Genomic DNA, 22,302 nt, shown 5'->3' with positions numbered 1-22,302 from the left:
TCAACTATTCACTGACTCGTAAATCGCAACCTATGTGATGGTATTCCGAAAAGAAAACTCAAAGTCAAGAGTTTGGAAAAGGCAGCTTATCTCAAAAGCCACGCCAATATCTAACTCTTTAAGGATGAAATATCCTAAGTCGACAAATTTAAATTTGATAAAATTAAAAAAAAAAAAAAACATGCTGAAGGAAATCGACCTTAAGCCAGTGACCAAAATTCAATACAGACAACTGATCCGAAATCAGAGTTGCTTGTCGCAAAAGATTTCCTCGCACACATCTAAAAAAGCTCTTCAAGAAGCGAGCTATGCCTAACTTAGAGCAAATTCGGATCTCCTGTTACAAGTCCAACTAGGACAAATGAAATGACTTTGCAGAAATATAACAATCTTTGCTCGACAAAGATAAGATGAAAAATTCTCTGTCATTGATAAAGTTATGTTACATTCTAAAAGAGAAAAAACAACGACAAAAAATAAAAAAAAAGTAAACAATCTCTCAGGCAATTGGAGGAGTAGGGGGGTCATCCTCAACTGTTCCAAGGAGCTTGCCATCAGGGGGAAGAGACAATTCCTCGACAGGAAGGATAGCAGCGGTGTTTCCAAGGTTGGGAGCCTCGCTCAAGGGAAGTGTGGTCAGGGGAACCGGATCCTCAACTTCCAGCTTGAGCCCGATAACCTCTTTGCCTTCCTCGACCTCTTCCTGGCCCTCACCATCATCTTCAGAGTTATCTGAGTACATGTAGGCCATTCCCTGGGTTTTGACCTTCATCCTCTCGACTTCCTTTTGATAAGCTCGCGGAAGGAAAGAAAAGTTGATCGAGGGGTTAGCCTCTCATAACTTCTGCACAAGGAAGACCAACGTCTGCCAAGATCGAATAGTGATGGTCTCGTTCAGCTCTTCAATTTGAAGCCTGAGTTGCTCGACATCAGCTTCGACTTTCCATTGACCTTCTACCTCCTAGGCAAAGTCGAACGAGGACTACTTAAATTTGACTTTCCAGTATGAGGCAACCTTTCAGGCCGAGGAAAGCTCGAAGTTTAACTTATTATTGGCACCATGCTGTTGTGCCAAGTTCTTCTCAGCCTCACTTACCTCGGCTGCAGCTTTGGCTTGCACAACCTCGCTCATGTTAAGCTTGTCAAGGAACTCCTTTTCCTTGACCCCAAAGGTCGCCACTTCCTCATTGAGTCGTTCGAGCTCCACCTGTGTAGCTTCTTTCTCTTTCTCTGTAACCTCGACCCTGGCCAGAGCACCTTCATTCACTGTCTCCACCAGCATCAACCTCTTATGAGTGCCTTCCAAGGTGGCATTGCACTCCTCGTATAGAAGCCTGCTTGCCATGGTGACCTGAAAATGTAAGATGAAAAGTCAGAAAGTGGCAAAGATAGCATGCAAATAAAAGAAGGGCGAACTACCAGTACTTTTGCCACATAGCTGCACGTTAAAGCCAACATCTGACCGGGGAATGAGTCTCTGATAGCCGAGAATGTTCACCGGGTGACACAATCCCTGGCCACTACGGCATCAACATCGATATGGTCGAGGAGTTGATCTATCAGTGCATCGACCGCAGCTTAGGCTGCTCTACTTGTTTTCTTACTCTTCGACTGGGACAAGCTAGATTTGCTTCCCCTAGCAGAACCTGTCTTGCCCACAGAAGTGAACTTCTTCTTGGCCAATTCTTTGGCCGTTGTCTTCTTTTGGCTGCCAGCCTGCACGACAACCTCCTTGCCCAAGCTAACTTGCTGCTCGACCACTTTTTGTTTGCCCGAGCCCTCCAAAGGCTTGGTCATTTTCTTTTTGCCCTAGCCATCATGTTGCTCGGATGAATTTTGCTTTCCCGAACTCCTAGTTAGCTCAGATGTTTTCTTCACCAACCTCTTTTGGGGCTCGGAGGCATTTTTCCCACCAACTGCCTTTAGGGTAGTTGTAGGTTTTTTCGCGCTTGGGCCTCACCTAAGCTCACCACCGGCGCGCTTCATGTCGACAATGTTAGCAGGTTGCTTCATTGCCAAAACAGTCGATGCCGTCGGCAGTTGCCTTTTTCTTTTTAAGGTTTTTCGGTTTCTCAGCCCACTTCTCTACAAGAAAGGAAGCAAACAATGAGCAACCTATTTACGTGGGAAAAGAAACACGGGCAATTTGTAACTTAAACCTTTTTCCAAAATTGTAAAGAATCTGGCATTGTCTCGACAAAAGCCGTACGCTTTCAGGTGAGGAAGCGTGAGAAGCTCGTTGACATTATGTTGATCATCGGGAAGGTCGCTAAAACGCTGCAACCTCTGCAAGCACGCGGCAGAAAGATAATTCTACTCGACGTTAACTACAAAACAAAAACAACTCGATTAGCTCGGATACAAAGCTCGAAAGCAACCCTTGCGCACGCGGGGAATCAAAGTCTTACTTGCGTCTAAAGTCAAAGTGCTGGTCTCTCGGGCTTCATAGAAGAAAACCTGATAGTCCTAATGCGAGACCTTCTTTGAGACGTCGACCAACATGTTGAAATGTACCTTTTTTTCCTTGGAAAGGTAGTACGTCTGGTCTTGCCCTTTCTTGAGCCTATACAAACGGATAAGCTCTTCGATAGATGACTTGCCCAATTTTGCGATCATATACACGATGTACAGACTGATAAGAATGACGTATGAATTTGCGGACAGTTGGAGAGGAATGATGTCGAACCGCTTTAGCACGTTATCAATAAAACTATGAGGAGGAATGGATACCTCGCATCTCAGAAGGGTCTCAGAGGTTGGCACTCATTCTGGCGGGGGGTTCTTCCGAGAATATGCCTCCAAAACCATAAAATCAAGCTGCGACACATAGGCCGCTCTTATGCGCTCCAGATCCCTGACTTTAATCGAGGATTGTGGCTCTCTTCGTAGCCTATGGACAGGAGATCGCATGGGCTAACCCAACTATATTGAAGCACGATCAGAAGAGCTTGCCGCATCGGGGTATGAGCTTCGCACGACGATCTCCTTGGAGACCTCAGGGGTTGAATCCCTGAGGACAGCCGAGCCCACGGGCGAATCAAACATGCGATCGATTGTGTGACTGCTGGAACAAGACATGGTAATAGCTCGAAAAAGAAGCGAACATGTGTCAGAGCTCAAAAGATTCGGCGACCAACTCACACTTGCTTCCAGATGAGGCACACAAGATAGCTCGCACCACACTACGAAAGCGCACAACCTACTCAGGGTCCTGGCGGCCACCACGTTAAACCCTCCTTAAACCCAAAGTCGTCGGAGACGCACCCAAAACCCCTACTAAAACCCTAAAATGCTCAATGTGGCCACTATAGTGACCACCATTTGATGCAAAAACCAGAAAAACAGACAAAGAAAGGGAAAAGAACCTTATCGTAGTGAGAGAAACGTAGAGGATCGTCGTGATAACGATAAAACAGCAGTGGAATGCACAAGAATGCCATAAAACTTTTGTGGATTGAATGAGGATTTAGACGACTTCGCCACCTTTTATAGTAGCTTGCATGGGAGATGAAAGGGCGGGGTTTCATCGTAGATGTCGAGTTGTAGTGAATCTCGTCAAGCAATCTCAGCCTTTAGGCGTGGCCACGTGTCAACCATCCCTTGAGGGCAACGAACCGTTAGACTGTTACACTGATAACTGTCGTCGCACGTCGCCTCGACTTCATGCGTGAACAGTTGTAGTCTCCCACACGCGACTAACAAAGGCTGCTGCATTTAATGCGACATGACCGCATTGAAATTACATGTTTGCCCTAACTTTTGATATTCTGAGTTTGGCAAGTATCATTGGAAGTAAACAAGTGTGAAGCACGTCGATCGAACATGAGCTCAACCCTATGAGCTCGACCAAACCCACATCCGAGGACTAGTTATCATTTTGAACTTAGCATCAAATCGGGCAATAGTCTTCGAAGCTCGAAACGAGCTTCAAACACTAGGGGTTAGATGTTGTGTGTGATTTTTCCACCAAGCTCGGGATATCGTGAGGATATAGCTCGACCCAGCATAAGCTCGTCGACATTCAGCTTGACCCAGCACAAGCTAGTTGCGAACAACCCGAATGATCTTCAATCAATTCCTAGATAACTCCAGATCTCAGATATTGTAGGAAAGACTGGATCAACAGCAATCTCTGCGCAATCACAGAGCCCAATCGCGAGAATATCAGAATTGCATTTCGAATCAATTATAATTTCTTTATTTTTGCTCTTTCCTTTCTACAAATCTTGTATATAAACCCCCTACAACGATGAAAAAGGGGTTACAAAATTTTCATATAACTCTAATCGCAAACTCTCACAGCAAATACAAATACAGTAGACGTAGGCTCAAGAGTTTATTTCGTCGAACTATTTTAAAAATCTCTTTGTTATTTACATTATTGCATTCGTTATTTTTCATCGTTGATTACCTGTAATCCTGCCGATATTGGTTCTGATCCCGCCAAGGTTGATCGGATCACTCTAGTTAGTGTAGATTTTTGTATCAACATTATATATATATTGTAAAACCAGTTTAGTTTACAACAGGAAGTTAAGTCACTTTTAATGTTTTAAAGGCAATATTACACTTATAATCCAATTTCATAAATTTTTTCTTATAATTTTGATATGATAGTTTACAATGGGTCTCACTTGTCTAATTACGAATTTTACCTAATTAATTACGAATTACCACGCCGAAAAGCCAATATTTATTGATGTTTTAAAATTCTGAAAATACTTTTTCAATGAATCAACTTAATTTGATTAAAAAAAAAAAAAGATAAGATTAAAAAGGTATCTAAAATGGATAAAAGAAACGTTTGGAAGAGTGCCACTCATTAATGGCAAATCCTGCGTGCAGATGCTGTGTGCAGTTAGAATGTACGTGTTGTTCATTACTAATGCGAAGCCATCTATTTACAGGTCATGCAATTTATATTTAATCCTATGCCCACATCACATATACTCCATCTCTCTCACCCAACTGATATCCTACCCTCCATTTTCAAATCTTCTTCGGCAGAAATTTATCTCAATTTTATCAGAGAAAGTTCTAGTTGATAGAAGTTGTAATGGAGGTGAAGCCTAATGCACTTGAATCCAACCAACCACCCCGAAAATCTGGTTTCAACAAGTACGTCCTCCTCTGTTCTCTTTTGGCCTCAACAAATTCCATCCTTTTAGGCTACGGTGAGTGAACGCAGTTTCCTCCTTTCCTTTCTTTTCTTCTATCAATTCAATACGCCTAGAAAAAAAAGTTATTAACAATTTTATTAATACTTGTGTGACTGGGTAGAAGTAGATCTCTGTTAATTTTAATTAATTAAAGAAGTGGTATATTTGCAGATACTGGAGTGATGAGTGGTGCAGTCCTTTATATAAAAGATTACATGAAAATCAATTCAGTGAAGGTAGAAATTTTAGTTGGTAGCTTGAATGTATGTTCACTAATAGGGTCATTGCTCTCAGGAAAAACCTCAGATTTGATAGGTAGGCGATACACCATCGTTCTTGCAGCAATGACATTTTTAGTAGGTGCAATTGTAATGGGACTAGCACCAAACTATGGAATTCTTTTAGCCGGCCGTCTTCTTGCTGGAGTTGCTGTTGGTTATGCCCTCATGATTGCCCCCCTTTATACATCTGAAATTGCTCCCCCTTCCAAACGTGGCTTCCTCACTTCCCTTCCTGAGTTCTTCATTGTGATGGGTATCCTCCTTGGTTACATTGTCAACTATATCTTATCAGATCTCCCACCAAACATCAATTGGAGATTAATGCTCGGAATCGCTGCTCTGCCTTCCGTTATTATTTTATTTGGGGTTATTATAATGCCGGAATCTCCTCGTTGGCTTGTGGGTAAAGATAGAATCGATCAGGCAAGGGAGGTTTTGATCAAAATTTCTGATAGTCCGCAGGAAGCTGAATTCAGACTTGAAGAAATTGTCAAAGTTCATAAAGAATCTAAAAACAAAAATACGAAAGGAGTATGGAAGGAAATTCTGATACCAACTCCCGCCGTTCGTCGGATGCTTGTGGCGGCTATTGGTATAAACTTTTTCATGCAAGCTTCAGGCAATGATGCTGTTATATACTACACTCCTCAGGTGTTGAAGGCCGCCGGGATTCATAACAAGAAATTTATGTTTGGGGTGAATGTGATAATGGGACTATCCAAGACTGGATTTGTGTTGATTTCAGCTATATTTTTGGACCGTTTTGGAAGGCAGCCCCTTTTGTTCATTGGCACAACTGGAATGGTTGTGTCATTGGCTGTATTGGGCGCGGGCTCAAAGGTTCTTGAAAATTCTACCGATAAGCCATTGTGGGCTATTGTGATGTCCATAATTGCTGTTTGTGCAGATGTTTCATTCTTTTCTATCGGACTTGGGCCCATAACTTGGGTTTACTCTACAGAGATATTTCCATCCAAAATACGTGCACAGGCTTCGGGCCTGGCTATCTCGGTGAACCGGTTGGTGAGTGGGGCGGTGGCAATGTCGTTTTTGTCAATTTCGGAGGCTATCAGTTTTGGAGGGATGTTTTTTGTGCTTTCGGGAATAATGGTGGTGGCTAATATACATTTTTATTTCTTTTTACCTGAGACCAAAGGCAAGACTTTAGAGGAGATGGTGAAAATCTTTGAGAAGAATGATTCAAAGCAAGAAACATAGTGGGTGTGTTTGGGTTGATCATCAGCATTTCCAACTCAATGGCAACAACACATTTAAGGCTATTGTCTTCATCAATAAGATTGCTCATTTCAGTATTTTCTTTTTCTTGATAATTAACTAGGTTTAAAAGTAGCTGAGTAGCTATTGTAAATGTACTAGATCATAGAAATTCAGAATCTAGTGAAAATTTGTGCTAATGTTTCCTTTGTGTTTTAAATTCTTTAATACCATAACAAGCATAAGCTAAGAACTTATTCATATGATCATCTAGTGAATGTAAATAATTTGGAAATGAGATCAGCATTATTATTATTATGTGATTTCTATACTTAATAGATTAGTATTTTATTTCAATTATCAACTACCTTTATATTTCAATTCAGTTACCTCAGTTTTTGGGCTCTAGAACTGTTGGTTGAGTAAGAGCCCTATTGACGACTCCTATTAGTTCTTAGGGGTTACTCAAACTCAAGAACTCATAAAACATCTTTTTATTCTTTTACCATCAGGTCACACAGTGATAGTTGAATTATTTTTTCTTTCAAAGTCTGAAAACAGTGAAACTCAATATTTTGCCATTATTTGTACTTCTTTAAATGATTAAAGACAATTATTTCTGTTATAAGTTAATTATTATTTCTGTTATAAGTTAATTAAACTCATCAATTTTCGTATGTATTAAAAAGATAAATCAATGTCATTAATTTGTCAACTTCTAGCAAAGTTGGATGGGCTGATGATGCACTACAAAAGAATAGTCATCTTCATGACTATATAAATCAATTAACAAATAATTATATTTATAATTTTCTTTTTCTTCACCCTTGGCCTTCGGAGTTCCGACTGTGAAATTGTTTACTGCACAGAAAGCTGCAGAGATATGTCTATGCAATTGCTTTTTCCTAACAAAGAGACGAGAGCAATTAAGTACCCGGTCCGAAGCTGAAAGCTCTTTGTTGAACTGCCCAATCTGTACGCATATGTTAAATCATGTCTTCTTTTACAATACTGTTGTGCTTTTTCTTCTTTCCCTCTCAAAACATGCATGTTGAATTTCTTTCTAAATAGTTTTTATGAAGGAACGAATGTACAAGGGAAAAGAACAGAAACATATATATGGTCGACAAAGAAAGACAAAAAACTCTTGGGCACGGGTCCTGAATCAATTCTGATCCATTGCAGTGCTTGCACTATATTGACCTGCTGCATTTAGCAATACTGTCATTCACTTTCTTTTGACCCCATCACTTTTCCATTGTGAAGTGCTTAGCTTAAAAAGGAATACTCACCTGTTTGTTTCAGCACAGTTGATTCCATGCACATGTTCCTTTCGTTGCCCTGAATCTCCATAATCAAAACATAAGGGCCAATCATTCCTGGCTTTCATTTTGAAATTCCATTATACGGCCAAACCCTCAATCTTATTTTATTAGTCTTCAAATCAAGATGCATGCATTGATGAAGAAACTGATTATTAGTGTCTTACATTAAAAGCTTGCCTCGCTTAAAATTTGGTCTAATGCCGTTGTCTCGTCCTCGCAAAGTATATTTATGTACTCGTGTAATTAATTAGTGTCATATACAGAGATGGTTAGGTTAATCTTATAATTAACGAGGTGATCATGATGAGTGGTGGAAAATCATGTTGACCAGTCATAACCCAGGTGGCAAAGCACAACTCTTTGTCAAACTCTATCTCTAAAAAGCAAGATTGGAAAATCAAATTATGGGTTTGAAATTTTCAGAGCCTCCGAGTAATCATAGCCAAAAAATCAAGGCAGGAAAAAAGTAGGTCAGGAAATCTATATCCAGACGCATTTGTTTCTTCTTGTCATTATGCAAACTTCAATCTTGAAAAGCTGAATCCAACAACCCAAAACTGTCTGTTAGCTCTTGGTGGGGCGTGTCAAGTAAATGAGAACGAGCTTCACTCTATCATATGGTGTTTTTGTATTGTTGGAAGCTTCTGATGACTTAGAGATGCTCTTGGGGAAGTAGCAAACCCAAAGAGAGAAAGGGCACTTGAGGCTTCCTTGACAATTTAACATTGTATTACTTATAAGGGTTTACTTTACTATGAGCTCTTTGTTTATGGGGAATAGAGATCTTAATTTATATATAAGGAGTACGCTCTAAAATTCAACTTCTCGGTGTAGCCAAAAACTTAAAGCTCTTTATTTGTCATTTAATTAACCTGCATGTTCGATCCAGACATGAGAGTTTAGACAAGTTTTTGCATATAATAAACTATATAAATATATATAGTTCATTAAAACATTGAAAAGGTGACTCAAAATTTTTGACAGTATCAAACAAGGAAAAGGGGACAATATTGCCTTTGTCATTCACTCTAAATCTCACATTTCAAAATATAATACTCTTTTTCCTGCACTATTTCAATACACCAGTTCCCACAAACATGCATACATCATATTTATATTCTTTTCGTGGGTTATCAATAAGAGAATGGGGATGTAGAGAGATGATTTACTCGCATGCTTAAGACAATAAATAACACCGAGGGCAAGTTGCTTTCATCAGTTGATTTTCTCAAGCTTCTTTTTAGTGCTTTTGGTTTTGGGCACAGCAACTTATGCAGACCCTCGCTTGCTAGTTGTGTTTAATAGGCTATGCAATGTAAAACAGTTGAGTCTCTTCAACAAATATATTTTACATCGAATGAACATGTATTGACGCATGATTTCGATGTGATTAATACAATGGTGAAGTAAATTTGTAAGCTAGCAGCTGGGATGACAGCAATGGGCAACAGTGCTTAAGAAAATACCCCCATCTCTATGCTTAACTTGATGCATGTATAAGCGTGTCACTTTCACTGGAAGAGGTGGTTCACCTCCCAAGGAGAATCCACACCCATAATTACACAAGAGAAAAGGCCAATATATTTCTGGCAGCTTATATTTTAACAAGAATGTTAATTGTGCATATATGAATATAATAATAAAAGATGTCATCAAGTCAAGGCCCGTATGTCAATTGTTATACTATTATTAGAGACTGTAAATAGCATTAAGTGTGAAGAATATATATATATTATTCTCCCTTTTAATGTTGTGTGACAGAACAAATTAAAGGTTGCTTTACATCTCGTAACCCGCATTTTATTATTTTCATACAGACAAAAATGATATTTTATTTATTTTTAGTCAAATAGAAATTTACTCTTCTTCTCGAAAAAGTCTTTAACATATCTTTTAAGAAGCATTTAATCGAATGTAAAGAAAACAAATAATCAAATAAATTGAGCTAAAAAGATACAATTGGAATGCTTTCTATAAAAACAAGATTGAGTTATCAGCATTCTTTTTTATTTTTGATGACCCCGTAGTTTTAGTTAGCTTATTCATACTTCAACTAATCATTCAATATCTTAGAATCATTTATCAAGTAAGAGTTTCAGTAACTACCCATATTAGTAACCAAGAAGAGACTCGAACTCATAAACCTCTTGAGTTATCAACATTCTTCGTTTCTTCAAATGAAATAAATAAAAACGAAATCAGGTAGTTTTAATTTACATGCCATCCATTCATTTTCTTGACTTTCAAACAGTTCAATCACATAAATTTTTTATTTTCTACGTTTTTTCAACGATAATTTTCAAAAGCTAGCTAGCTGCATGTTCATACGCTCTCTATAAACTAATGAAATATGAAAGCCGCATTATAATCTAGCATCCTAGACTTATTATTGGGTTAATTATAGTGACACATGGATACTACAACTGTACAACATGCATGCGTTTCTCCGCAATTTGAATTTCAAATAAAACCCTAAAGTCTAAAGCCCCATTAGCAGTTCGCTTAAATACTTGGTCCCTCCCTCTATGTATTTATGTCAGTAATGAAGCTAGTCTTTGGCATTTAGTGAATTACGATGCATTGAAGCAGAAGATATCTCTTGAGTCATGCATTTAGGTAAGCAACCCTTCTCAGTATTATGTTGCTTCACGATATATAATATATTGAAACAAGGATTCATTCATTATCACATTATTAGAGCCTCAAAAACAGGCATTTCCAATAAAAGTTTCGTTCGAATTGGAAAGTGAAAAAAGCTTAACAAATTGTGATTTTTTGTATAATTAATAGTGAATAGTGGAGAAGAATAATTTCAAATATAATTTTATTTTAAGAAAAACTGACCAATGTGTTTTCTTTTCTTCCACTTTGTTTTTCCTCAAAAAAGGACAAAGGAGAAGACGAAAAACAGCAGAAAAGCATAATTAAATACTCATTAAATTATCATTCAAAGGACTTCCACTTTCGGTTTCTCTCNGGAGAATAAATTGTGGGTATATTATTTAAATTACTAAATTGTCCCCCTTTTAAATATTAATATAAGATTATTTTTATTATTAATTTTTGAATAATTTCTTTTAACCCCCAATATTTCAGATTTAGCTAAAACACCCCCGCTTATATAAAACTTTAATTTATGACGAAATCACCCCCACCTCCTATTGCCGCCTGCCGCCATCGTAAACCACCGTCGAAAATCTCCGAAAGTACCTTACCGTGACGAAGAGGCTCTGATTTGGCCGTTTCTGGCCATATTGATGGCCGAAAACGGCCATATCAGGCCAGATCTGGCCGAAAATGGCCAAATCTATTCTGGCCATTTCCGGCCAGATCCCTAGCCATTATCGGCCAGGTCTAGGCAAGATCTAGCAGTTAACGGCCAAGGACATGGCCGTTAACGGCCAGATCTCGCCCAGACCTGGCTGTTAATGGCCAGGGATCTGGTCGTAACGGCCAGTTCCATCAATCTGGCCGAAAATGGACAGAATAGTTCTGGCCATTTTCGGCCAGATCTAGCCCGATATGGCCGTTTTTTGCCATCAATTTGGTCGAAAACGGCCATATCGAAGCCTATCGGAGTCTCCCACTGAATCTCGTTCTTTTTTGGGGACTTCCGTGATTTTCCGACGGCGGCCTATGGTGGTTGGCTCGCTGTCAGCAGTGGTGGCTAGGTGGCAGTGGTGGTGGTGGCTGGGTGACAGTGGTGGTATGTAAATTATTTTAAATATAAGGGCATTATTGTCTAAAATTTTAATTAAACAAGGGTAAAATTGAAATAGGATATTAATGTAAGTTTGTTTTAAAGTAGGGGTATTATTGTCTAAAAATTTTATTAATAAGAGATAAAATTGTAACAAAAAATAATGAACCTGGTAATCTCAGAATACCTAAGAAAATGGAGGTAATCAGATTACCTCCCATATTACTAATAGTAACCACTATTGGTATTTGAAGATTACCGGTATCTTATATTACTTGACAACCAAACATGGTAATCAAGTACTATAAGATGACATTACCCCAATAATCCCACATAACCCCCAACCAAACGCCGCCTTAGAACTATTTATCAAGTGAGAGCTTCAGTGACTATCTCTATTAGTAACCGAGAAGAGACTCGGACTCATAAACCTCTTGAGTTATCAACATTCTTCGTTTCTTCAAATGAAATAAATAAAAACGAAATCAGGTAGTTTTAATTTACATGCCATCCATTCATTTTCTTGACTTTCAAACAGTTCAATCACATAAATTTTTTATTTTCTACGTTTTTTCAACGATAATTTTCAAAAGCTAGCTAGCTGCATGTTCATACGCTCTCTATAAACTAATGAAATATGAAAGCCGCATTATAATCTAGCATCCTAGACTTATTATTGGGTTAATTATAGTGACACATGGATACTACAACTGTACAACATGCATGCGTTTCTCCGCAATTTGAATTTCAAATAAAACNCCCCCCCCCCCCCAACCAAGGCTGCGAACCTTGGAGAAGAAGTCGTTGTTCCTCCTATAGATGAGCCATCTCTCCCCCTCGATGACGACCTTCCCGGATAGGTCAAAGATGAAACTCCTGCTCACTCCCCCAACTACCTGAAACATCATCTTTTTTGTTTTTTGTTATTGCTTCCTTCCTTCCTTCCTTCCTTCCTCTCCCTCCCTCCCAACCCCCCCCCCCCCCCTCCCCCCTCGTCGTCCTCTTTTTTGAAGAATGTAATCAAACTCAATCAATTTAAGAAATATTTTATCATTTCCTTATCGAGCAATAATTATTATATTTTTGCGGAGTCATTTCATCATCCTAGTTGGACTTGTAATATAAAATCCAAATTTTCTCTAAGTCATGCGTAGCTCGCTTCTTGAGGAGCTTTTTCGGATTTATGCGAGGAAATCTTATGCGCTGATCAGCTTTGATTTCAGACTTATCGTCCTTTTCGAGTTTTTTGGTCGCTGACTTAAGGTCGATTTCCCTCAACGTGTTTTTTCTTGAATTTTTTTAAATTGAACTTCATCGATTTAGGATGTTTCATCTTTAAAAAGTTGGATTTTGGCGTGGCTTTTTCGAGATAAGCTGCATTTCCTGAACTCTTGACTCTGCATTTTCTTTTTGGGATATCATCGCTTAGGTCGCGATTTATGGATTGGTAATTAAATGCTAATGAACTAAATATGTTAATTACGAATAAAGAAGATAGTGAATAATACTTCTTTTATTGATCAAGTACTTTGGCCGTGAATGGCCTTACAACGAATATAGAATAGTGAAACTTGAGCTGTATATTGGTAATACCTTCGCAAGTGCTCGACATTCCTAGCTCGCATTATCGCTTCACCGTTGAGGCTTCCAGGTGAAAAGATCCTGGTGCGAGCTTTTCAAAGATCTTAAAAAGACCTTCCCATTTGGGTCCAAGTGGCCCTAAGTTTGGGTTTTAGGTACCTTGGACGACCTTCCTAAGGACCAGATAGCCCACTTCAAAGTCGCTGTTTTTGACTTTGGTATTGAAATATCATTTGGCTTGCTGTTGATACGAGGCGAGCCTTAACTGAGACTTGACCCGATGTTCTTCGATCAGGTCTAGTCTCAGGCGGAGAAGGTCTTCATTTGCTTCTTCGTCAAAGGCTTCTCTTTAGAACGAACTAATTCCCAATTCAACCAGGGCCATTGCCTTACCCCTGTATGATAGAGAGAATGGGGTTTCACCTGTCGAGCTCCTGGCCATCGTTCTGTAGGACCATAAAGCTTTTGACAATTTGTCAGCCCATCCTTCTTTAAGGTCATCGAGCTTTTTCTTTATGGTGTGCTTGATTACCTTGTTTACAACCTCTACTTGCTCATTGGCTTGGGGCCAATAAACGACAGTGAAACTCTTATTGATGCCAAGCTGCTCGCAAAAGGTCCTGAAATTTTTGTTGTCGAACTGTTTCCCGTTGTCGGTTATTATTGTGTGGGGAATCCCAAATCAACAAATTATGTTTTTATAGACAAAGTCTTTTAGCTTGTTCGACGTTATTGTTGCCAAGGGTCCAACCTCTGCCCACTTGGTGAAATAGTCCATGACAACTACTGCAAACTTTATGTCCTCTTTTCCTTGAGGCAAGGGGCTGATAAGGTCGATGCCCCAGATCGTGAATGTCCAAAGGCTTGTTAAAGTGGTCAATTCTTGCTATGGAGCTTGTGGGATATCTGCAAATCTCCGGCATCTATCACACCTACGAACATAGTCCATTGCATCTTCATAAATTGTTGGCCAATAATATCCCTGACAAAATACCTTGTATGCTAAAGATCTGCCTCCCGCGTGGTTTCTACAAATTCTCTCGTGGATTTCTCTCAAAACATAGTTCGTGTCTTCATGGTCAATGCATCGCAACAGCAACACATTGAATCCACGCTTGTACAATTTATCATTGATGAGTGTATATTGAGCTACATTTGTGCGAACTATTCCAGCTTCAATTCTCTCATCTGGTAATGTTTTATCCCTTAAGTAGGCGGTGATCGCATCCATCTAATTGTATCTCCGGCTCGTAGCTAAGATTGATTCTTGTGGAGCGGTGATGCTTGGCTTTGGTAGAAACTTGACTGGTATGCACTCAATCTTCTCTACCCCATCATTGAGGCTAAGCGAGCTAGAATATCTGCTTGCGAGTTCTTCCCTCTTGGGATCTGAAGGATTGTAGAGGACCTAAACTGCTTGAGCTCGGTTTCCACTAGTTGGAGGTAGGACACCATCCTGTCTTTCTTTGCTTGGTATTCCCCAATAATTTGGTGGACTATAGGTTATGAGTCATTGTACACCTTAACGGATTCTGCCCCTATTTCCTTGGTGAGACGTATTCTCTCGAGCAATGCCTTATATTCAGCCTCATTGTTGGAGGCGGCAAACCCAAATCTTAACACGACTCTAATTGAGTTTCCCTTAGGACTTTCGAGCAAGAGCCCCGCTTTGCCTTTTTCTCATTCGAGGAACCGTCCACATACAAGGTCCATTGCCACAACTCGTCAAACTTCAACTTCTGTTGTTCTACATCCCTGGTGGTATCCGCCCCCAACGGGCTTACTTCGCCTTCCCAATGCCTCAGACTTCTACATTATCTTCTTCAGAGGAAAGTTTGTCAGCATATGGATGAAGTGTGCCTGGAAATAAGGTCACAACTTTCTGGTAGCGACGATAAGGGCAAAGGCGAGCTTCTCTATTTCAGGGTACCTCGTCTCCACATTAAGCAGTCTCTTGCTCACATAGTACACCGACCATTACACTCTTCCCTCTTTGCATACCAACGTCGCGTTGACGGCGGACTTTGATACTGATAAGTACAACAACAATGGCTCGCCCTAGATAGGTTTTGACAGTAAAGGAGGTTGTCCCAGATGTTTCTTTCACTTTTCGAAAGCTTTCTCAGGCTCCTCTATCCATTTGAAACATTTCTTCCCTTTCAAGGTTTCAAAGAAGGGTAGACATCTGTCTGTGGCTTGGGAAACGAATTTGCTGAGTGCAGCCACACGCCCAGTCAAACTCTATACCTGCTTGATGCTAGTCGAGCTTTTCATATCGAGGAGGGCTTGAATCTTTTCTGGGTTAACTTCAACACCCCGCTGGTTCACAAGGAAGCCTAAGAATTTTCCCGAGCTCACTCTGAAAGCACACTTCAAGGGGTTGATCTTCATCTGGTACTTTCTAAGGATGTCAAACATTGCCCCCAGATGCTCGACATGGCTTTTGGCGACCTCAGACTTGGCGAGCATATCGTCGATGTAAACTTCCATAGTCTTGCTAATTTGGTCGGCGAACATCTTGTTCACTAAGCACTGGTAAGTCGCCCTAACATTCTTGAGTCTAAATGACATGACCCTGTAACAATAAATTTTGCGGATAGTAATAAAGGAGGTATGCTCTTCGTTGGACTGGTACATCGGGATTTGATTGTATCCCGAGTATGCATCCATAAAGCTAAGTAGTGCATTCCCAACTGCTACATCTACTGGCTAATCAATCCATGGAAATAGAAAGTTATCTTTGGGACAAGCTTTATTTAGATCCGTAAAGTCGACACAAATCCGCCATTTGCCATTCGACTTTTTTACTAGGATCAAGTTGGCAAGCCAATCCGGGTAGTTGACTTCCCTGATGAAGTTGATGTTCAGGAGCTTATCAACTTCATCCTTGAGTGCTTTAGAGCACTCTACTTCCATAGATCTTCTTTTCTGCCTTACGCCAAGCTTTAGGATTAAGGTTCAACCTGTGGCACATTACCTTAAGGTTGATCCCTACCATGTCCGCATGCACCTATACGAACACGTCGAGATTTTTCTTTAGGAAGCTATCCAAATTATTAGCCACCTCGCCACTCAAGCCGCTACTGACCTTCAGTACGTGAGTTGGGTCTTCCTCGCTGACCCTTATCTCTCACAATTCTTCTATCGGCCCTTATTTGGACTCTTCTCTATGGACACGAAGATCTATGTTATCCTCGAGTGGTCCAGGGTTCGACATAGGTTCCGCAATGATCATTGTCCTTGGGTGCAGCCATTTCTACGCAGCATTTATAGCTCGGTTGTAACATTCCTAAGATTCCTTGGTACAACTCTTGATCATTGCAACTCCCCCTGTAGTCAAAAATCTCATTGTTTGGCATTGCATTAATGTGATCGTGCTTAAATCATCCAAGATTGACCTTCCGAGGATGACGTTGTATGTGGTCTAGTAGTCTACCACTAAAAATTTGGTCATCACTATTTTAACCTTTGGCTCTACCCCCAAGGTTACGGGAATGTCGATTGTGCCCTTGGGAACTAGGCTGTCCCTGGTAAACCCATAGAGTGGCAAAAGGCACGCTCGTAGGTCATTTTCTATGAACCTTATTCCTCAGAAGGCTCTTAAGAAAATAATGTTCGCTGCGCTCCCATTGTCGACGATCCCCCTTAATACTCTTGCATTGCCGATTCTAGCCGTGATTATGATCGCATCATGACTGTGGTGAAGGGATGCTTCGCACTCGTCTACTGTGAATCTGACTACCTCGTTTTCTTGTTTAGGCCGCTTCGACGACTTCTGTTCACAACTCATTACCCGAGAAACCGAGTCCGTTCTGGCTTTCTAAGCATATTGCTCGCAATGCTATGTCTGGTCCTCTATAGATCATTCCCACGAAGACCTTATTGGGATTTGGCGGAGCTTGCTATGCTGGATTCTGAGCCCGACTTGGGGCTTGGTTACTTTGCTTGCCAAGATTGTCATGAGCTGGTTCCGCCTTAACGTATTCTTTTAGATGACCTCTTCTTATCAGGTCTTCAATGGCATCCTTCAGAGCTCAACAATCGTTTGTATTGTTCCTGACATCCTTGTGGTATCAACAGTACTTTTGCCAATCTCTTCTACCTGGAGCCCCCCTCATCCTTTCTGGAGAGGGTAGTCTCTTTGCCTCTCGGGACACTTCGTAGATTTGGGCAACATCTTGAGTGAGGGGGGTATATTCTGCATATCACGGGAAAGACTGCTTGTCTCCACAGTTATCTATTCTCTGTTTCTTTTGGAACCTGTTGCAATCCCTGTCATTGCAGTCTCGGCTCCCACGCTTATTTGATGGGCAATCTTGTTGCCTGTTCAAGGCCCCCCACATCAATCTTCTAGCCAATGCTGCCAGCGAGCTTTCTACCCGCTGGTATTTTGTAGCCATCTGGTAGAATTTGGCTAGGCTTACATGATCTTCGATTTGGATCTCTTTCAGTAGCTCCATGTCCGGTCTGATCCCTGCGGTTAGCAAAGTTCAGATGGATTCCTCAAGGGCATCGATGACCTTTGCCTGCTCATTCTGGAACCTCGTTAGGTATGAGGTTAGCGTTTCATCTCTCTCTTGGCAGATGTTGCTCAAGTAGCTGAGCGGCATTGCGAACTGCCTCCTCGCTTGAAATTGCAGTAACTACAGTGAGGAAAATTGTTGCTAGGAATTGATGGAGTTCGTCTTAAGCCTCTTGTATTGCCTCTTGGCACCTCCGACTAACGTGACTATGAAGCATCATTGAAGTTGTCGAGGTGGTCTTTGGGTCCCTTCTCCCATCAAACTTGCTTTCTGGCGTCCTGAATCCTTACGAAAGCGAGGCCTGACGAACTTCTTCCCTGAAAGGGGAACTCACTACTTCTTCCGTCAGGTGGTTGTGGCAAGCTTTTAGATCGTCGAACATTTTCTGCATGCGATCTAAATCTTCGTTGTGGTTACCCCAACTGGCTTTGTTAAGCCTTAACTCGAGCAGATGAGTTCGCAAGTCCGTTGCTTACAAAGCTCTTCCGATGTATATGTTGATGCGCGAGGTTGAGTCATGATAGCTAGGCTGATAGGTACTATCATGCTTATCAGTGCATTGCTCATGACATCGGTCATTACCACACTGACGCACGTGACTTGCTTCGTGAGTCTGCGATGATCGATCTTGTCTAGGGCATGGGTTAATACTAGCACGCTGATGTTGGGGGTACCGCCGAGCTTCTCAGTGGTGCCCATTACATTTGCTTTCTCTTTGTGGTTGCTTACCTGGCCGTCTCCCGGGGTTTGTTTAGCCTCAGGACTCGTGCTCATGGGCGGATTGCTGTCTACGAGGTTGGAGGTGTTGATCGCCTCCCGGCACAGATGAAATGGACCGTCCGCCTACAGAATTCATACCTGTTGGGGTTGCATTGGTAAAGTGCAGCTGGTCGAGGTTCCGAGCACCCAATTTCTGGTTCTGCAACTCGACCACATTCTGTTGCACCGCCTAGGCAACCATCGTTATGATCATCTCCATCAGCTAGCCATTTTTGGGGTTTGACGTCCCTGCCCCTTGATTGTTCGTGGTGTGCTGGGCTAGCGGCATAGGTGGTCGATGTCCAATGATCTCCTATTGCACCTCCTGATGGGCGGCTTCCACGTTTTCAAGGTTTCCGGTGGTGGTTTTTGATATGGTGTACACCATTTTGGGCCTAAAATAGGGAGGTTGCTATGGATGTTTGCCGGAATCCTTGAGATGTACGTAGGGGCCCTCCTTCTATCGCCAAAATGTTGATACAAAAATCTGCACCAACCAAATAATTCTAATTGATCCTGTCGGAATCAAAATGGATGTGCACGTGATTTAATAAAAATCAGCCATGCATGTAAAAATGCAATAAAGTAAAGACAATAAGAGTTTTAAAGTGGTTTGGCAAGGTTAACTCTGAAGCCTACAGCCACTACTTTTGTATTTACTGTGAGAGCTTACAATATAATTCCTATATGAATTCGTAACCCCTTTCTCATCGTTTGAGGGGGTTTATATACAAGATCTGTACAAAGAAAAGAGCAGAATTAAGGGGATTACAATTGATCTGAATCACAATTCTGATATTCTTGCAATTAGGCAATGTAATTGCGCAGTGAACACTGTTGATCTAGTCATTCTCGTAATATCTGGAATTTGAAGTAATCTAGGGATTGATTAAATGATTGCTCGGATTGCTCGCGACTGGCTTATGCTAGGTTGAGCTATAGCTCAACGAGCTTATGTTAGGTCAATCAATCATCATTGCTGAGCTAGTTCTAGGTCGAGCTATATCCTCGTGAAGGCCCGAGCTTGATGGAAAAATCACACACAACAAATTTAATTAATATATTTGATTGGTGGGAAGTGCAAAGAAGTAGAGTTGAGAGTTTGATATTTACAATCTCTTATTGATGCCATAGCTGTATTTTTTTTTTTTTTTTTTTTTTGGGTACCCCGAGTGTTCAGCCTAGTTTGTGCACACTTCAACTAATTCTCGTGGTTCATCGAACACTTTATAAGCAAAAGACCAGGTAAGTCACAATGTGGTAGGTGGTCCTAAGGTTTAAATCCAAAAACTCAAAGAATGAAACAAACCTCCAGGCCAACCCCTTGGGGTTACTATAATTGTATATTGTTTCTATAATTATCAATAAATGAGAATAAATTAGTAATTAAGAATTCATAATGATAAGAAAAAGGATTGTTAGCACTAAAACATCATAGTACTGTATTTGCCGGGCTACAATGGTGTTTTTAATGGTATATAAAAATAAATAAAAATAAATTATGCCATTGAGCATAGACTAAATAATAGCTTTTAAATGCTTCTGAAATTGCTTTTGGAATGATTTGTTACGCCTTTCTTGCAACTTTTATTAAATGTTGTAAATGATTCTTAAAGATTTAGAGTTTATATAAGAATTAAAGGTTAAAGAATAAACAAAAATATAAAATAGAGAATGAGTGTAATTAGAATTTATAGCGTCATTATGGTTAAACTTATCAAAACAAAAATACATTTAAAACTACGGGATACTCATCAATTTCATGGGAGTTAAAAATCACTTCCTATATGTTGATGCAAAATACACTAATTTAAGTGATCCGATCGACCTTGGTTGGGATCAGAACTGATGTGTGCATGATTACTGATAACTAGCAATACGTAAATGGAAAATACAATAAAATAAATGGCAAAAAATTTTAAAAGTGATTGGGCAAGTTGCACTCTTAAGCCTAAGTCCACTAACTCCAAATTCTGATGACAGAAAAAAAAAAAAAAAAAAAAAAAAGAATTTGGCTTTAACAACATTCCTTCTTGTTACCGCGTTTTTATTTTATTTTTCATTTGGTTCCTTTCGTGATTCAGCTGCCGAGTCTACTCCTCGTTTACAATTTCTGCTGGTTGTTAATTTTTTGATTTAATGCAAAAAATTTCCTAAAAATTTATTAATTGTTTTGCGTTTCTTGATTAGTGCATTTAACAGGTAGTTGGAAGAGTAAAGTATAGTTAACTTATCTTTATATTGTTTCTTAATATGATAAAACCCAGTTAAAATTTTGGTGATTGTTTAGAAAATAACATATTTTGCACGTAATGAACTCTGCAAGAGATTCATTTTATTGAGGAAAAGGTGGTTAATTGCAAAGATTGAATTAGAGATTGCTTAATTCTTTCATTTCTTTATCATTAATTTTGCCTGGAAAGTCATAATGAAAATAATCGTTTCCTTGTTTATTTGTTAATGATAAAGTCACTGTACATACTAAGCACTTTTTTCCAGCGATAATATATTAGATAGTAACCCCGGAACTACCATGAAAACCAGTAACCACTACAAGAAATCTCGGTTTTTACAACTTCACAATTACAGCTTTTAAATATAAATGGTGTGCTTGTTTAGTATTTACAGCATTTCAAGTATGAAATGCTATATATTCACATATTAAATGTAAAAATGTTATGAATAAAGGAGAGTGAAATGAACTTTTAATATCTTTTATCTTTACAACTTTTCTAGATAAATTTTAAGAAAGGTTCTAAGTATTTGGAGGAGAGATCAAGGAGATAATTCTCAAACTTCATCTCCCATTTATCTCCTTCATATTACTTCCCTTTGCCTTTCTAGTCTCACTGTAACACTTTCTTCCACAATTGTCTCCTTGAATATTTCTCCAAGTAAGCAAAAGAAGTTAGGAACTTGAATAATCAATGAATCTGGCCGGCTTTCATAGTCACGGCGGTGTCCAGTCAAAATCACTCCTGCCACCAGATTAAGTTAAGCTTTCTTCCTCCGTTTCCCAACAAATTATCACTTATCTCTCCGATCAACCGAATCTCTAACATTGACTTCTCAATCTGTCTTGATCTCGCTCTCTTTTATTCACGGTCTTCTTTAAATGCTTCTTTGAACTCCTCCAGCAACACTAGCTTTGTATTGATGATAGTTTGAGTTTTGTTGATACAGGAATCTACACCAACTAGAGAATTCCGATTGATCATGTCGGAATCGGAATGGATATGCACGTGATTTAATGAAAATCAGCAATGTATGTAAAAATACAATAAAGTAAAGACTATAAGAGTTTTAAAGTGGTTCGGCGAGGTTAACTCTGAAGCCATATCCACTGTTTTTGCATTTGCTGTGAGAGCTTACAATGTAATTCCTATGTAAATTTGTAACCTCTTCTTCATCGTTTGAAGGGGTTTATATACAAGATTTATATAAAGAAAAAAGCAGAATTAAGAGGATTACAATTGATCTGAATCGCAATTTTGATATTCTCATGCTTGGACGCTGTGATTGTGTAGTGATCACTGTTGATCTAGTCATTCCCGTAATATCTGGGACTTGAAGTAATCTGGGGATTGATTGAATGATGGCTCGGATTGCTTGCAACTAGCTTATGTTGGGTTGAGCTATAGCTCGACAAGCTTATATTGGGTCGATCAATCATTGTTGCCGAGCTAGTTCTGGGTCGAGCTATATCCTCGCGAAGGCCTGAGCTTGATGAAAAAATCACACACAACATCTGCCCCCTAG

At 39.8% G+C, this 22,302-nt stretch overlaps 1 protein-coding gene across 1 annotated transcript; it reads left to right on the top strand.

The window, feature by feature from the left end:
- The first annotated feature begins 5,056 nt into the window (after nucleotides 1–5,056).
- On the top strand, nucleotides 5,057–6,738 carry LOC116127892 (probable polyol transporter 6). The gene is made up of 2 exons (XM_031413550.1): nucleotides 5,057–5,174; nucleotides 5,331–6,738. Exons 1-2 carry the CDS (start codon nucleotides 5,057–5,059, stop codon nucleotides 6,656–6,658), a joined length of 1,446 nt encoding a protein of 481 aa, XP_031269410.1. The 3' UTR covers nucleotides 6,659–6,738.
- The last annotated feature ends 15,564 nt before the right edge of the window (nucleotides 6,739–22,302 follow it).

This window comes from Pistacia vera, unplaced genomic scaffold (assembly GCF_008641045.1).
Source record: "Pistacia vera cultivar Batoury unplaced genomic scaffold, PisVer_v2 Contig196, whole genome shotgun sequence".
NCBI lineage: Eukaryota > Viridiplantae > Streptophyta > Magnoliopsida > Sapindales > Anacardiaceae > Pistacia > Pistacia vera.
Note: the sequence above shows the minus strand (reverse complement) of the source record. Positions and strands in the feature narration are given on the sequence as shown.

What these genes read in the sequence shown, in the direction of transcription:
- LOC116127892 (XM_031413550.1), top strand. Translation starts at nt 5,057, where the DNA reads ATGGAGGTGAAGCCTAATGCACTTGAATCCAACCAACCACCCCGAAAA. An exon ending in TTCCATCCTTTTAGGCTACG is followed by an intron (nt 5,175 to 5,330) that starts GTGAGTGAACGC and finishes GTATATTTGCAG; the next exon opens with ATACTGGAGTGATGAGTGGT.